This window comes from Haemorhous mexicanus, chromosome 3, assembly GCF_027477595.1.
Source record: "Haemorhous mexicanus isolate bHaeMex1 chromosome 3, bHaeMex1.pri, whole genome shotgun sequence".
NCBI lineage: Eukaryota > Metazoa > Chordata > Aves > Passeriformes > Fringillidae > Haemorhous > Haemorhous mexicanus.
In genome coordinates this window covers 34,903,379-34,920,218 of record NC_082343.1, presented here as the reverse complement: position 1 = coordinate 34,920,218, position 16,840 = coordinate 34,903,379, and the positions used below count along the sequence as shown (strand labels likewise).

General features: G+C 39.3%; 1 protein-coding gene across 6 annotated transcripts in view; it reads left to right on the top strand.

The window, feature by feature from the left end:
• Nucleotides 1-16,840, top strand: part of BIRC6 (baculoviral IAP repeat containing 6) — a 176,468-nt gene that overhangs the window by 151,961 nt on the left and 7,667 nt on the right. For all 6 annotated transcript variants that reach the window (XM_059841328.1, XM_059841327.1, XM_059841323.1 and 3 more), the window contains 6 exons: nt 1,738-1,948; nt 9,668-9,813; nt 10,642-10,752; nt 11,982-12,199; nt 12,874-13,035; nt 14,312-14,389. In XM_059841328.1, coding sequence (XP_059697311.1) covers nt 1,738-1,948; nt 9,668-9,813; nt 10,642-10,752; nt 11,982-12,199; nt 12,874-13,035; nt 14,312-14,389 — 926 coding nt within the window. The remainder of the gene's footprint in view (nt 1-1,737; nt 1,949-9,667; nt 9,814-10,641; nt 10,753-11,981; nt 12,200-12,873; nt 13,036-14,311; nt 14,390-16,840) is intronic.

Genomic DNA, 16,840 nt, shown 5'->3' with positions numbered 1-16,840 from the left:
CTTGCCCTTTTTTCACCATCCTCCTTTACCTTTTTTTTTTTTTTTTTTGGGGTGTGTGTGGTTTTGTTGGTGTTTTGTTTTTTTTTAATCCACACATCGTCAGATCTATATGTGTTTATTTTTACATTTTGTGGGCAATCATTCTTCACTAGGGAGTGAGCATAAAAAATGGAGGCATATATATATATATATAAATATATATATAAAGGTAAGAATCAGCAGGTAATTAAAACTGGCTTTCTTAATGCCAGTGTTTAAATTCAGTTTGCTTTAGATATATGGATTATTTTGACTTGGGTTATTTTTAGAGCCATGACACCAGGCCTGGCAGATTAATATTTTGTTTTGGTTAATTTTCTTCCTATTCAATAGCACTTCACCCAGTTAAGAGTTTGTGCCATTGTAATAGATTCAAAAGACAAATAGCAAGCTATTGATCAAAGAACTCCTGGCAGAGTTAAATCCAGCCTTAAACCTGCGTAAACTGGCTTGTTGAATTTAGCTTGGCTATTTATACTGTCCCATCCTGCTGTATTTAGAGCTAAGGGTTTGGTGACAGGAGCTGAAAGTCTGTGATCTGCTTTAGCTTGGAGGATGAGATGTGCTAAATGAAACATTAAAGAGTTCTTCTGTTCTTTGTTCTGTCCTAATGCAAGTTGTCAGGGGCTTTTTGTTGTCTGGCGTTTCTTGCTGGAAAAATAATAAATGTATTTTATCATAAACCCAGTCATTTGTGAATTCTTTAAACTAGAGCAAATATTTTCTGCAGTTAGGTTAAAAATAGCATGTCCTAGGGGCAGAGGAAGCAGCTGTGTTAAAGTATCTGCCTATTGCTACATTTTCAGGATTTCTGTTAATGATACAAAGTCAGTTGAAATGACATCCATTACATATTTGTCCAAGCAAGTGGAGAAGAAAAATAAACAATGTGGTGCTAGGAAATCCATTAGAATTGTGTATCTCTGCATGTCTTTCCTAATCAGAGGAGCTGATATCTATATTCTTCCCACAGTTACTTCTGCACCACTTATATATCACACTGGAAAGCACTAAGACAGTGAGGTTTGCCTGCCTAATATATGTTCTTACTCATCTTCACTGTTTTGTGGTTTATATATATGCAGATAAAATTTGCATGCTCTGCAGAATACGTAATGGTTTTTAAAACAATCCTTTCTTCATGAAAAGAAGCAAAACTGGACTTCTGCTGAGTAGATAACTCCATTCATTTAAGAGCCATAAACATTTTTGCAGTAATGCAGAGAAATTTTCCCAAAGAAGATGACTGTAAATAAAGTGGGTGATGTGAAAGTCTTCATACATGCTTATGCTGTTAGATTCAGCAAATGCTACTCTGCTACTCCATAGGTTATGATTTCTCCTCCATAGATTTTTGTTTACTGTAACTGTCAGCGTACAATTTGAGCCAGGACTGTATATTAAGGTACTAGAAATTAATACAGCATGTGGTAATCCTGTTCCATACCTTGTTAGCAATTTTGTCCTCTTGTGTCTTTTGTTAACTGTTGTTTTCCAGGTATCTTGTAAATTTCTTTGTGTACAGGTCCATTACAACACAAGTTGAAAATGATGATTTCAAAATACTGTATTTTATCATTACATTTCATTAGTATTTTAATCATTACTAAAATGTAGCTTTTCTATTTGAAACATCCATTCTAGGAGAGAGAGGGTCTCCAGTGTTAGTAATTTTGGTAAACTGCTTGTCTCTTGCAGTTTTGGATATGGCTCGCCACGTTCCCCTGTACCGAGCTCTGCTGGAATTGCTCCGTGCCATTGCCTCTTGCACATCCATGGTGCCGTTACTTCTTCCTCTGTCAGGAGAAAGCAGCGAAGAGGAGGAAGAGCAGTTGGAGTCCCAGGCTTCTGTTGGGACCTTGTTGGCTAAAATGAAGACCTGTGTAGATACCTACACCAACAGACTGAGGTAAGCACTTCTGTCAGCCCTGCCCTTCACTTAAACTGTGTTGTGTGGTTGTGCTTCAAGAGAGGTACTCCCCAGTTTAGTGCTCCCCCCTGGGGCACTCCAAACCACACTGCCCCTTGCTGGCTCCTACCTTCCCCTCCCTCTGTGGTGGGCTGGAGAGGAGAATTAGAGGCACAAAAGGTTAAAAAATCATGGGTTGAGATAAGAACAATTTACTGGAAGCAGCAATGAGATAAGAGAACAAACAGCAACAGTATTACTGACAAAAGTGTACAAAAGAGAGAGTGATTCATATGCTCATCATGAAACTCAACCCAATTTTAGCTATACCACCCTGACCTCTCCCTCCAGCTGGGAGCAGGCATTATCCAGCTGTTCCCTCCAGTGTGGAGCTGGCACCACCCAACTGCTCCCTCCACCACACTTACTTGACCAGAAGGAACCCCTTCTTCCCAGAGGAGAGTCCCTTTCCCCTGCCCCAGCAATGGTCTGAGGTGGGGTACAGTAACCTCTGGGTCCTGGCCATGCCCTCTCCTGGATACTGCAAAAATTAACCATGTTCTGGCTGCAACAAGACAAGCTTTTACTTATGAATATAGAAGTGAAAGAAGATGGAATTCTGTATATTTCTCTGAATGGATGTTGCCATCCAGAGTGAGAATATACCATCTGTTTGATCTAGATTTGTGTTTGTATGTATCTGTCTGGTTTACTAGACTGTTTACAGGGAATAGTTTTGGTATGACAGAACATAAGCTGGTAGATTTGCGTACTCTTGTCATTTCATTGATGACTATCAATGTTGCAAGGCAAATTTTCATTTCTTTATTTTAATAATTTTCTGTTTCCAGTAATTAGTTGGTTTCTTGATTCTGTTTACTTGCTTCCAATTTAAAGACAGCTTCTTAAGAAATAATAACCTGTCTTTCTCTGCAAAATTTAAATTAGCCATCAATTTCTCCAGTCTCTCTTGACTGAGACTGCAAGTCTTGCTTATCAAGTATGTAAGGTACCTGTAGTGAGATTTTTTTTTTGCTAGTGTGGTGCAAAAGAAACAGAGCTGGGAAGGACAAAAACCAGTTCTTTATGTTGGATACCCACCTAAAAAAGTCATCTTGTGCTTGCTGGCAATATTATCTATATATCTCATAGTATATGTAATCTTCTTAAAATAGGAAAGAAACTTGGCTGTTGTGTAATCCATTTCAATACCTGTGTATGTAATTCTCCACCAGAATTGCTGACTGTTTTTTCTTTGCTCATCTGATCATCCATTAGCCTGGCATTTAATGGCCATGGAAACCTGTATCTTCTCATGTCACTTCCCCAGGCTGAAGACTAAAAAGTCTCTCTGTGAGAGTGGCGTGCTCCTACTGTTCATAGGCTCTTTTCTATTTCCTAAAGTAAATGCAGTATGAGTAGTTCTTCATGCCAGCTTAGGATCTGGAAGCAAAGAAGAGTTCTAGAGTCACAATTATTTTAATATTAGATGGATTTGATAGGAATTCTGTGGTTCATTCTTTGTGCATTATCTGTACAACTTTCTTGTATTACTTTGTTATACAAAAGGAAAGTCTGTCTTTTACTGGGTGGTTTAAGCATGGTGCAGTTTGTGTTTGAAGCAGTGTATAGACAAGGATGAAAACATCAACAGCCTGAACAGCCTGGAGTCACTGGGGTGGAAGGCTTGAATTCTCAGCGTTTTAGTTGAAGGTATGCCAGAAATATAAGCAAGTATTGGCATGAATTTCTTAAATGGGACAATCTGCTGTTCCTTTCAGATCAAATTGGCAGAACAACAACCCAAAATTATGGGTTCTAATTTCAAAGGCAAAACATCACATCCTCTAAGCAGCAGACTTGCATGTCTGCCAAATGTCATCTCCATGTTGGACTGGGAGTGTCCACTTTGTTCCAGAATTGAAGGGGATCAGTTTGGTTGTGGACTTCAGTTAGCATTGAATTTCCTTTGCTTTCAAAGGCCACAGTATTCTGTTAGAAAATTGAGACATTTCTGGATAATGGAGAAGACATTTAGGCGTGAGATGATTTCTCATGGCTGTTTGAATGCTAGGAAGTCAAAGCCATCAGTGATTGGAGAGCAGTCAGGCTGGTGTAATGAGCTGCCATGAGGGCTGAGTTTGAGACATGAGCTTGCTGTGCTGGCTGAGCCCCTTGCTGCAGGGAGCTGCTGATGTGTGGCAAAGCAGGCTCTTTGGAACCAACATCTGCTGGGTGAGCTTTGTGCCAAATGGTTATTCTGGCAAAATGAGATAGTGGCTCATTCGTGTGATGTGTTTCTAGCAAGCTTACCTCTAAAATTCTAACTATGCTTCATAGGGATGCTGGAATACAGCCAGGTGGGCTTGAGGTATTTTCTCTGCTATGGCTTTTCATTGTCTTCACTGCTATTTTGGAGAACTTTTATGTGAAAGAGTGCATTTTTCAAACAAAAAAAAATTTCTTTAGAACTGGGCCCCAAGAATCAAGGCCTAATTTGTTTTAATTTATTTTTCTTTAAAAAACAATTGTCAGTTCTTTCTGCTGCATGCTGAAACTCCCATTTTGAGCTGCTGGTTGTCTGCAGGGAGCAGTCCTGCAGCCTCTGGTTTGAAATGCTTCCACTGAATGTCTGTAAATAGTGCTTCAAGCCCCAAGGTGGGGTAGGTGAAGCCATCTGGGAGGAGGTTACCAGCTTTCACCAGTGGTCATTTGCAAAGTCACAGTCCCTTGCCTGTTTTGCCTGATTTCAGGAGATTTGTTTGACCAAGTGTGAATTACTGGAAGGAATGAATGTGGAGTCCATGAGGGCTGTGGTTGCAAACCCAGGGTAGTTTTATCCCAAGATGGTGAGCCCCAGACTAAGACTAAGCAACCCTGTGCTGTAAGCACTGTTCCTGTGGGGCACAGGGGCTGAATGCTTCATTGGCTGTATTCAGTGAGTGCTTTGATAGGGTCTCATTCTGGATCACCACATTCACCTCCAAGTACCAGGCATGGGTGAATAAGTATTAGTATTGACTTTGAAAATTAAAGTTGCCTTGGGAGTGTATAATTCATTATTCATTTAGCACAGCATAAAGAGAAGGCTGTCATCTCTAGCACAAGCTAAATTAATGGCTTAAATTATTAGCATGTACACTGCTGTCTCTTGTAGCAAATATATTAGTGACTGTCATCCCTTTAAATATGTGTTGACATTTTCTCTGCTTTTTCTTCAGTGGCTGAAAAACTGTATGGGGAAGTTTCTGTGTCTGTATTTAATATTTGGCTCCTCCTCCACTCTGGAAGTCATAACATTTAGATAAATGTTTTTCCTGCATTAAAGCTCAGGAGTTTGTTAAACTGCTAGTTATCTGCATACAGAAATTTCTATGCAGGCTGATAGAATGCAAGAAAGGAGCTGAAGCATCTTTACTGGCTTTAGGATTTCACTTTTGCTCTATTGTCTCCTCCTTCATAAAGTGTTGAGAGAGCTGTGAAGTTCCCAGCAACTGCTTCTCTCAAGCTGGGGCCCTACTGGTGCCTCTGGATCACTTGAGTATCACCCAGCTTGGAGAGAAATTGCATCCAGACAGGACTGCAGCACTGGAGATGACAGCAAGAAGGGAGAATGGCGTTTTCTTAGCTAACAGTGGGCTTTGCCCACATTGTACGTGCTCACAAATAGCAGAGTAGTCATCAGGTTGCTTTTCTCATGTGTGCACACAGCAATACCGTGGGTTTCAGGTCACACTGAGATAGAGTTTATGGACTGTCATCTTCACTGGAGCTGTAATTTTGGCACTGGAGAACACCAAGATTGAATCTGACCAAGGAGTTCAGTTATTTTGTGGGGTCCATAGAGCAGCCACAAGGCTGCAGCAGGCTCGTGGAGACCTTCCTGAGGGACTGGGACCCTCTCAGTGACTCTGACCTTTGTTCACTTTGTGTGCTCTAAGATTGCCCAGTGTATTGGTGATATGTGAAATCCTTTGAACCTTTTCCTGGGCTTTGAATTACGTTTTTGTCTCAGCTCTTTTATAAGCATACAGTTTAGGGAGCTAGGATTAGATTTTTCAGACCAGGATGTTTTGTTACATGAGGGAGATGGGTACAGAGACCATATTCACACTTCCATCTGCTCCAGAGCTGTTTTGTGCAAGACTTTTGTCTTATAGTGCACCTGTTCTTTTTAAATTGCATGATTTAATAACCATTTAATAGCCAAAAGCATAAACATGTTTTAAGGATATGTTTTCAGAAAGGGCTGCTGTGATCTTCTAATGGCAAAGAAATAGAAAACCAAGTATAATAGCTCATATCTGCAGGGATGTTCATTTCTTTCTCAGATCACAAAACTCTGTGAGCTTTAAAAATTATCATCAGTGTGAGAGTACATATGGCTGGGGAGCCATGGACAGATTTTCCCATCTAGAGTCTCGGGAATTACTTGATTTTCCATATGCTGATTGTAAATAAACTGAGAAACTGTAAAGAGCTGTTACATTTTTCCAACATTTGTGAATAACGCTAAAGTAGAGAATAAAATAATGAGGCAAAGGCTTACAGGAGAGCTGGAGAAGGACTTTTTACAAAGACCATGTAGTGACAGGACAAGGGGAAATGGCTTCAAATGAAAGAGTAGGTTTAGATTAGATATTACCAAAAAATTCTTTGCTCTCAGGGTGGTGTGGTGCTGGAACAGGTTGCCCAGAGAAACTGTGGATGCCCCATGCTTGGAGGTGTTCAAGGCCAGGCTGGATGGGGCTCTGAGCAACCTGATCCAGTTTAAGGTGTCCCTCCTGTGGCAGGGGTTTGGAATGAGATGATCTTTAAGGTCCCTTCCTACCCAAGCCGTTCTGTGATCACACAAACAGTTCAGGATGGGTCACACTAAGTTGGTGTTCTTTTGAATCAAATAAAGGTAGGAAGACAAAATGGGGGAAGAAAAACTGGATGTCATCATTCATAGGAGTCTTGCATGCTATGGCAATAGCAGTTGGTTTGTTCCCCAAAAGTGGGGGAACAAACCAACTTTACCCTAACTAACCATTACAATATAGAAGGAACACATGGGAGGAAGCTAAATGTTGATAAGGCAGTATGTCTAATTTTGGGAATTTGTTTACCAGCTATCTTATCCTCCCTAAGAATCTGGCTGAAATCCATGATTAGGCAGAGTCAAGGACAGAAAATGAGACTTGGATGGGGCAGAGGTATGGCTGAGTCAGATTTATTCCTACATTTTGCTTCCTAAACTGCTCTTCCACAGATGTGGCCTGACTCAGAAGTTAGGCAGCTGGATAATGTAGACCCTCACACAAGCCCCAGATAACTACAGCTGTCAGGGTAGAGCTGTTGTGCAAATACAGGATTTCAAAAGTCTCTTTTGAGGAGAGGCAGGGCAGGGGTTTTCTGTTGTGCTCATGATTGCAGTGCACAGAATCTCCTTTCCCTGGTGGCACAGGAGATGTTAGTGAAATACATTCTCTTTTGACAGTTCAAAAGGGCTGAAGTGTAACTGTTGGGGACAGCAGGGAGAACAAGAGGAGATAATATTATTGGTACTGAAAGTTTGCATTGCAAGTAGATGTCTTTGCATTGCAAGTAGATGTCTCCTTTCCCTGCTGCTTCAACTAATATATATTCCTTGTCTGCTGAGGTAGTTGCTGTCAGTAACTCACTATGTCTGTGGGAAATTTTTAGCATGTGGTGAAGTATTTTGCTTAATGAGGCCAACACCTTGATTTTTTTGATTCGAAGACCAAATAGAAGGAGGGAAACCAAACAAGTGGTCCAAATTGTAAAAGCAACTGGACAATAGAAGAGCCACAAGAGCACTGTTTTGAAAATAGATTTGTAAGAATTAATTATACTTTAGTACCTTCACTAAGCACATGTTTATTGCTTTTCACACATCTTTCTCTTGCATAATGCCCACTGACATTTTACTTCAGCCAGAATTTCTCCAAGGGTTTTGTAGCAAATACCTTAAGGCTTCTGCATCAATAGCAGGCAGATCTAATTCTATATACCTTTCTAGGGACTGATAGCTGCTAGCATGTGTGTGATGCTAAAGCAGTTTATCACTGAGGTTTAGTCGGTTTCAGTATGTATTTCTGAAGGTGCTTAGTATGTTATTTAAAAAATATTGGCCTACCTTTCCACAAGGAAAAATGCAATAATAAGGATTGGAAAGTATGCATGAGAGATGCAGCTGCTGCTTTTTTGTCATACAGTGTTCTTCAAATGCAACCTGGGGCTGGCTGTGATGCCTCCAATTCCTCCTAACTTTGAGTATCTGAAAGCTCAGAATAGCTTGAAGTCTGCCATGGGCTAACATCCTTTTGGATTAAATCTGGAACAGGGAAAATGGACCGTGCTACAGTAATGTATTTTGTTATTAATGCTCTCTAGGGATATTCTCATTTGATTAGGTACAGTTCAGAGACCATATTCAGTACTACTGTAATCACCTCTACTGAATAGTTTAGAGAGTCATTCATTATGCACAATTTCAGTCTAGATAAAAACACAGAAAGTTTTTAGTTGGTAAAATATGTTTGCTATATCAAAACACTGAATTGCTGGTTTTACTCATGTGGATATTGGTTTGCTAGTGAGAAAGAGAAAACCACTTCATCTTGGCTGTTGAACTTGTTTGGGTCTCAAAATGAACAAGTGCTGTTGAAACAAAAATGAGTAGAAACCTTTGTAAAATAATTTGGGTGCTGTTAGCATTGAAATCTCCCAAGTTTTGCAGGATGACAGTGTAAATTTATGTTAGCTCTCAAAGCACAGAAGCTTTTAAATACACACATTTAGGTTGCATTAGTGTCAAATACCCTTGCCCTCATTTCAGCAGTTGACTGAGGACTGGATTGTCACAGTCTAAAGATTTAAATGTATGATTACTATGCAGCTAGCTTCTATCAAACAACAGCGTTATGCACATGCATTTTCAAATAATTAGAAAAATTTGAGGTGTTTAAATTGAAGTTTTGATTTGCAGTACTTTGATTATAAACATCTGATGTAATCTAGATGCTTTTTATATTTTAAGGCTCTTAAAATTATGTTACATTAAACTCTTTATTGAAATAAAAGCTCTACATTTCTGTAGCCCAGAAGAGAACTGCATAGATAAAATTTGTGTTTGACCCACAGTCCTCTGGTGTCTGGGTTGATGTTCAGCTACATGCTGTGAATTTTTACTGGAGATTTCCTAGAGTTTAATCATTAGGGTATTTTCAGTAATTGCTAGTGTATTGTATAACAGGAAGGAGAATTTTGTCACTTATTTAGGACTTAGTTTTGCACAAGGATCTGAAAGGATGAAATGCATATTCATGATGTGATCTTTGTTAGATTGATTTTGTAAGATTTTCTAATCCTGTGTGAAGGTGGGCAGACATCAGGTCAGCCTGAAGGGTAGGCCTGAAATGTTGAAGCAGAAACTGCTGTACTGGAATTGCTGGCTTTGTATTCATATTTTCACTGCTCATACCAGCTGTACATCTGTTTGTCAAATCAAGGCAGCATGTTCAGTGTTGGAACTGCAGGTTGCTTCATTTGGTGACGAACCTGAAGGTACAGACACATTCCATTTCAGAAGGCTTGGGTTAGTCTCAATCCATTATCTTTGGTATTTTTCCCTGTTGACAGATGCACTGGATACTGTATGGCTGGTTGAAAGATACTCTCTCAGGTTATATCCTGTTTCTTTGCCCCATGCAGGTCTAAAAAAGACAAAGCTAAAGCAGGTGTAAAACCAGATACTTCTGATCAGGAGCCAGAGGGACTGACCCTGCTGGTGCCAGACATCCAAAAGACGGCGGAGATCGTTTATGCTGCCACCACCAGTCTGCGCCAAGCAAACCAAGGTGAAACACAAACACTTCTAGAGGTGCTCTTGCTGTTTGTCTGTAATGAAGCCATTTACAGATAACTCATTAATCAGCTTAAAGGCAAGACAAAACTCTTCCCTCCTGTCCCCAACTGCTGACTGCATTTTCAAAAGCGGTTGGAACCTTGTGGAAGTTTTTAAGTGTTTTGATCAAGGAAACAGAATAATTCAAGTTAGTTAGAGGACACCTAATAGCTTCCAGCACAATTACTTAGAACCTTTTATTATTATTATTATTATTTTCTTGGCAGAAAACAACATACAGGACCTTTAGTAATAAAACATTTCTGTTGAAATTAAATCTCATTAATTGGATTAACTATGAAGTAGATGAGTGCAGAACTAAAATCTGAAACATGGGTTGAACCTCAAAAGACCATCTGGTTGTCTAGTAATATAAACTAAATATGAAGTAGCTGAATCAGGGGAGTGCACTTTATAAAAGTATGTATAATCAGTTCCTGATTTTGGAGAGTCCAGGAATGCATGTGGGAATAGCCATCCACACAAGCATATGTCATACTTCCTATTTGAAATTAAAAAAAGATAAATTAAAAGAAACAATAAAAGAATATTCAAAGAAGCAGCAGGAGTCATGACTTACTTCTAAGCTGAGATTATGATCTATTTACTCCAAGCTGCTCAGATAATGATATACAGTAGTGAGAAAGAGATTTGCGTACCCTAAGTGATGCCCAGTTTTGAGAGGTCTCTATGAAAGGATGTAACCATAAAATGTCAACACTTGCTGTGCTTTTCTTGGAATTACATAGCTAATTACAAATAATCACATTTTACACAACAGAAAAGAAGATGGCTGAATACTCCAAAAAGGCTGCTGTGAAGCCTAAGCCTTTGTCTGTTTTACGATCTCTTGAAGAGAAGTATGTGGCTGTCATGAAAAAACTCCAGTTTGGTAGGTTGAGAAGTATGAATGTGTGTGTTTTACAAAGCAGACACTGAAGAAATGTGTGTTCTGTTGAACAGAATCCTTTATTATTTTAAAAGTTAACAACTGTCTTGCATATGTGACCACTAATAATTTTCACATGAGGAAAACTGTACATCCGTATTTTCAGGTTACCAACTCATGCACTCTTTGAACTAATAAATGTTTTAAAGCATGCACTAAGGCAATTCAAGGGACCAGATGAATTCAGTGATGTGATTGTGTTCATATTTTCATTACAGTAATGATTTTTTGTGAGTCTTTCAGTTCTCAAATTACATTGAAATGTTTGATTTTTTTAAAGCTCATATATGAGCTTTATGCACTTATTTATATATATATAAAGCTCATATATGTTATTTTTTTTAAATAGAAAATAATTCAAATCAAAATGTGGTTTTTAAATGAAACTGCAATAAAGTTAATTGTGTCTTTTCAAGAAGTGCAATATATTGCATTTGGAAAATGTGATGGGAATCAGTCCTTACTTTAGCTGTAAAAGAAATGTGTTACCAAAAAAATGCATAAAAAACTAATAGTATCTTATCCAAAAAGGAGCTATAAAACTATTGCAAAAACATGCTCACTGAGTATTTTTTGAGTTGCAGTGACAGCATTTGCAGGCACATTTCTTTGCTGTTGTATTTGCAAGAGGTTTTCCTCACAAATGTTTGTGGAGTGTATGCCAAGAGTAGGAGTTATGAAGGTTTGTAGGAAGTGGGAGCTTTTCTCTCTGGCAGCTGTGCTGCAGATTTTGTGTAGCAAGTGATTAAAGAAAACCAGCCTCAGTGTAGTCTTTGATGGTTCTTCAATAACGTTGCCACCAGCACACGAGTAAATACCACTGGCACTTGGCTTCACAAGGGTTCCATTATTAGCATTGTTCTGTATTTGTATGTATCATCATATTCCGGGTCGGGAATAGCTGGTAGCTTTCCAGATTGGGAGTGGTGTATATTTGACAAGTTGCATATGAGAGTTTGTAAATTAGCTGCAGAAATTGTTTCAGCCCACCACTGTTAATGCTTTGGTTTCTGTGATCACTGTTAGTGAAATAAAAAACAAGCAAGTGTTTTCTGAGTTACTGTGATGCAAATTAAACTTTCCTGATTTTAATGCTCATAATCTTTATCCAAGACTAATCCACTACAAACTTCCCTCCTTTCCTGATACGTTAAAATTTTTTTCCTTTCCAGATACATTTGAAATGGTTTCCGAAGATGATGATGGCAAATTGGTATTTAAAGTAAATTACCACTACATGTCTCAGGTGAAAAACGCGAGCGACGCCAACAGCGCTGCCAGGGCCCGGCGCCTGGCCCAGGAAGCCGTGACTCTGTCAACCTCCCTGCCGCTCTCCTCTTCGTCCAGCGTCTTTGTGCGCTGTGATGAGGAGAGGCTCGACATAATGAAGGTAAGGAAGCAAAGCTGGCTTTAGTTCTCTCTTCAGCTTGGCATAGAAGAGTTCAGGAAGGTGCCTGAAATCTTAGGAAAAACCAGAAATATTTCACATCCACTTTAATTGCTGTCCAGGCATTAATGTAAGTGGTAGTATTTGAGTGTGAGTCTGATTTCTCAGCAGCTTGGCAGGGACAGGGAGACCCCATCTGCACCAGGAGTGCTTTTTTGGCCAATGAGTCTTCACAGAGCAGGATTCATTCTTTTTCAGGTATCCAAAGGGAAAAGTTTAGTGTTGCTGCTCCATTATGGTTCAAACCTATCTTCACATGTGACCATTGAAGTTGCAGGCAGTAGGTATGGAGAAGTACACTGAATGCCTCTGGACCTGTATTTTGAAAAAAACATTCTTTAAATAGCATCCAATTGGAAAGAGTTTTCAGCTCCTTCTGTCTTGCTTTCCATTTGTAATCTGGAGAAATGAGTGTTCACAGAGGGCTTTGCTTACCCACAGTATCAGAATGAACAGACCGACAGCCTGTGTGTGATTGTGAGGTCTAATAATAATCCCTGCTACACAGCAGGTGGAAATAAAATGCTTTGTATAACTTACAAAAGCTCAACTGTGTGATAGATACAAGGGTGGGAATTTTAAATTCTTTTCTTTTTCTCTCTTTTTAACACTGGTAGGTTCTCATTACTGGTCCTGCAGACACCCCATACGCAAATGGTTGCTTTGAATTTGATGTGTATTTCCCACAAGACTATCCAAATTCCCCTCCACTTGTCAATCTGGAAACAACTGGAGGCCACAGCGTGAGATTTAATCCAAACCTCTACAATGATGGCAAGGTATGTCAGCTGGGATCCTGTGTTAGGTGTGAAAAGGAAGTGAAACAGATGAAAGTTTTTTCCTTTTCTGATCGAATTACGGATCAGCCACTCCCAGTGTACAGGAGGAAGCTCTTTGGTTAATACCTGTCTTCAAAATAAATGAAGAGGGATTTGTCAGTTTCAAGTGGGAATTACCTCCTTTCTAAATAGTCTTGCAGATTTTTGGAGATCCAGCCTTTATGAGTTGGATTGGACCAAAAAAGCAAGTACTTTTGACTGAGAAAAATGTTCTTTTCCAACATTTTCTGCTAAATGAACCAGTCAGAAATCTGTTTTGGCTATCTGAAATACCCTTTCCATGGACAAAGTGTGCTTCGTATCAGCTGCAGCTGAAGGTTTGCTGAGTGCCTTGTCTATTCTTCTCCATTTGCTTTCTATTAATGTGGACACAGAATATAATTCTTAGTGGAGACTTAATCTCCATTTTTCTTTGTCTAGTTTTAAGTCTTGGAAAATACTTGCCTCTAAGTGTCTTCTGTTCATTTTGTCTCTTTGTTTTCCCTCTCTTGGATTGTTACATTTCACAATAAGATTCAAGAACACCATAAACTTCCCTGACATTCAGATCACTCACAAAAGTTAAGGAATAATTCCAATTTCTTGATAGTCTGTGCGACAGAAACCACCTTTTACATGCTTAAGCAGAATGTCTCCAAAACACGCAATTGCAGGTTTTAGAACAGTATTTAAAGCAGAAGGTGGAGAATTGGACAATATTCATAATTCTTTTTTTTTTGGAGCCACTAGAATCCATAGGTCTCCTGTGAGGAAAAGTAATCTGCCTTGTCTTTATTTATTAGCATGCTGTTCTTGTTATCCAAATTATTTTTATGTTTTCCTTTCAAAGTAGTCTCATGGTCTTAAGCTGTACTAGGGGAGTCTTAGGTTGGACATTAGGAGGAATTTGTCCACAGAAAGGATGTTTAGACATGGGAATGGGCTGCCCAGGAAAGGTGGTGGAGTCACTGACCAACCCTGGAGGTGTTTAAAGGAAAGACTGGACCTGGCACTCAGTGCCGTGGTCTGTTGACATGGTATTGTTCCATCACAGATTGCACTTGATAATCCCTGAGGTCTTTTCCAACCTTATTGATTTTGTCAACAAATTTGTCTTTTAGAATGCTGTTGTAAAAAATTTTGTCAAAAAAATTAAATGTAATGTCAACATTCTGTTCTGTCCAGGCAGAACAATTTTGTAATAATATTTGTGGTATTAATAATGTCACTTTTTCAGGTGTGCTTAAGCATACTTAACACATGGCATGGGAGGCCAGAAGAGAAATGGAATCCCCAAACATCAAGTTTTTTGCAGGTGAGCAATTTCTTCTCTCTCTTCTAAATGTCATTTAGGAGTAGTAAGTTGCCTCTTGATCCTAAGGATTCCTTTTCTAGACCATTTAAACCGGACTAATTTGCGACGGTGTTCGCAGGGGTCTTAGGATGAGGGAAGAGACCAGAAAGTTGACTCCATGTTCAGAAGGCTTGGTTTATTATTTTATAATATATATTATATTAAAACTATACTAAAAGAACAGAAGAAAGGATTTCATCAGAAGGCTAAGCTAAGAATAGAAAAGGAATGAATAACAAAGGCTTGGACTGACTGAGACAGTCTGGACAGCTGGACTGTGATTGGCCTTGAATTAGAAACAACCACACGAGACCAATCCCAGATCCACCTGCTGCATTCCACAGCAGCAGATAACCATTGTTTACATTTTGTTCCTGAGGCCTCTCAGCTTCTCAGGAGGAAAAAATCCTAAGGAAAGGATTTTTCATAAAACACATCGGTGACACTAATTTTCTTCAAATAAACATAAATAAGACAAAATTCCAGAAAATGTCCTTGGAACTCTAAGAAGGGAACACTACTGAGGAGACAGGTTCTTCAGAATGCTCTTTATAATGAGTATTCCTGTTGGTCTGGTCTTGAAGAGCAACTGTTCATATGTGCAGTAGTTTATTCCTGCACCAGTTCTGCTCAGATGATTTCAAATAGTTTATTTTATTTTCAAAAAACAAAAAAAGGACTTGGAGGTGACATCATCTTGTGGATTTATCACAAGCTTTTTATGGTGAAGAGGCTTAAGAAGCAAAAGAGGCTCCACACTGAGAGATGAGAAAGTGAAGTACACTAGTGCAGACTGTAGCCTTCCTCCTCCTAGGTGTGCAGGTGAGCTGAGTAGAGGAATAAAGATGAAGGGAATGCAAGTGCAGCTATGCTGTGTTCAATAACAATTAGTGTTACATTAGAGCAGAATTTATTAGGGCATGCAGTCCTTATAATTTTCAGCTTTATTTCACAGACATGCACTGACTCACAAGCCAAGACATTAAGTAAAAGTAAAGCTTGCAATGGCTTCTTTCCTATGGCAGTTACTGAATTTATTCCGAGTTTGGAGTAATTATTATGTAGCACAAGGTACAATTTCTGTTCCAAATCCTAGAAGACTGCACAGCTTCAGCATAATCGAATTACTGCCTTCAGCAGAACAGAGTTCAGCTTGTTCAGGATTTGGCCTTGGAGAGCAGATTTATCAGTCTCCTGATTTATCAGTTCAAGAATGATCTATTCCAGTGTGTGGAAGTCAGGCAAGTCAGGCAGAAGGGCCAGCATGGGTAAACAAGAACTCTTGCCCAAGCTCAGCTGCAAAAAGAAGCAAGAAAAGGTGGAAGGAGGGGGTGGCTACTTGTGCAAAATAAAAGGATATTGACCAAACATTCAAGAGAGAAATTAGGGAAACTAAAGCTCAGATGGCACTGAAAATGTTTAGGGTTATAAAGACGAACGCAAAGACCTTTCATAAGTATGCTGGCAGCGAAAGAACACATTTTCCTTAGGCTTTCCAGCTGCTCACTGGGGAAGGAAACCTGTTGGCAAGGGCATGGAAAAGGCAGAGGTCACCTCTGCCTCACTCTTAGGGGTAAGACTTGCTTTCCCTTGTCCCTGAACCCTCACTAGGGAGGTTTGTGAGAATGAGGAATTGCCCACAGTAGAGGAACAGTATTGAAGCTGCTTGGACCCACATGTTTGTGGAACCAAACCCCATGAATCCCGGGGAGCCAAGGGAGCCAGCTGGTATCACTGCAAAGCCATTAGCTCCCATCTTTGAAAGGCAGAACAATCAAGGAGACTTCCAGGCAAATCTCCCACTCAGCATCAAGATCAGCAAGAGAGAGGATCATGCTGGGATAGGTATCCAGCCTTCCTTAATGAGTGCAAGTTTCCCAAGATCCAAATTCTTAATCAAGAGATGAACTGCAATTTTGGACTTCAAGTGTAAAATCAGTGTAGAAAGGTACAAGTATTTAGGAAGTCTTATTTTCACTAAAGTCCTTTTTCTTACATTAAAATGTTAGATTTAATGGTTAGAAATCACATGCAGCATAGAAGTTTATAATTCAAAACTTTCTTTCAGTGTTTCATTTTGAGAATAGTAAGAAAATTGTTGGGAAAAGTTCCATCCCTACCATATTGGGAGAAAAACACTTTACAACTATTAAATAGAAAACAGCTGTAGGACTAAATAAATTGCTTGGAAAGAATTAAGCACTACATGTTTTTTCTGGCTCAGAGATTGAACTATTGTCTGACCACCAAAATACTTCAGAAATTAATTTTTATTACCCAGCAAAACTGGAAGATTGGTGTATAGTTTCTCATTCTTTACAGTTATAATTCAAAGTATTGACTGCTTATTCAGGCCCAGAAAGTAAAATGCTGCAGTGTCAAATTTCTCTACCACAGCTACTTTAAAAAGAT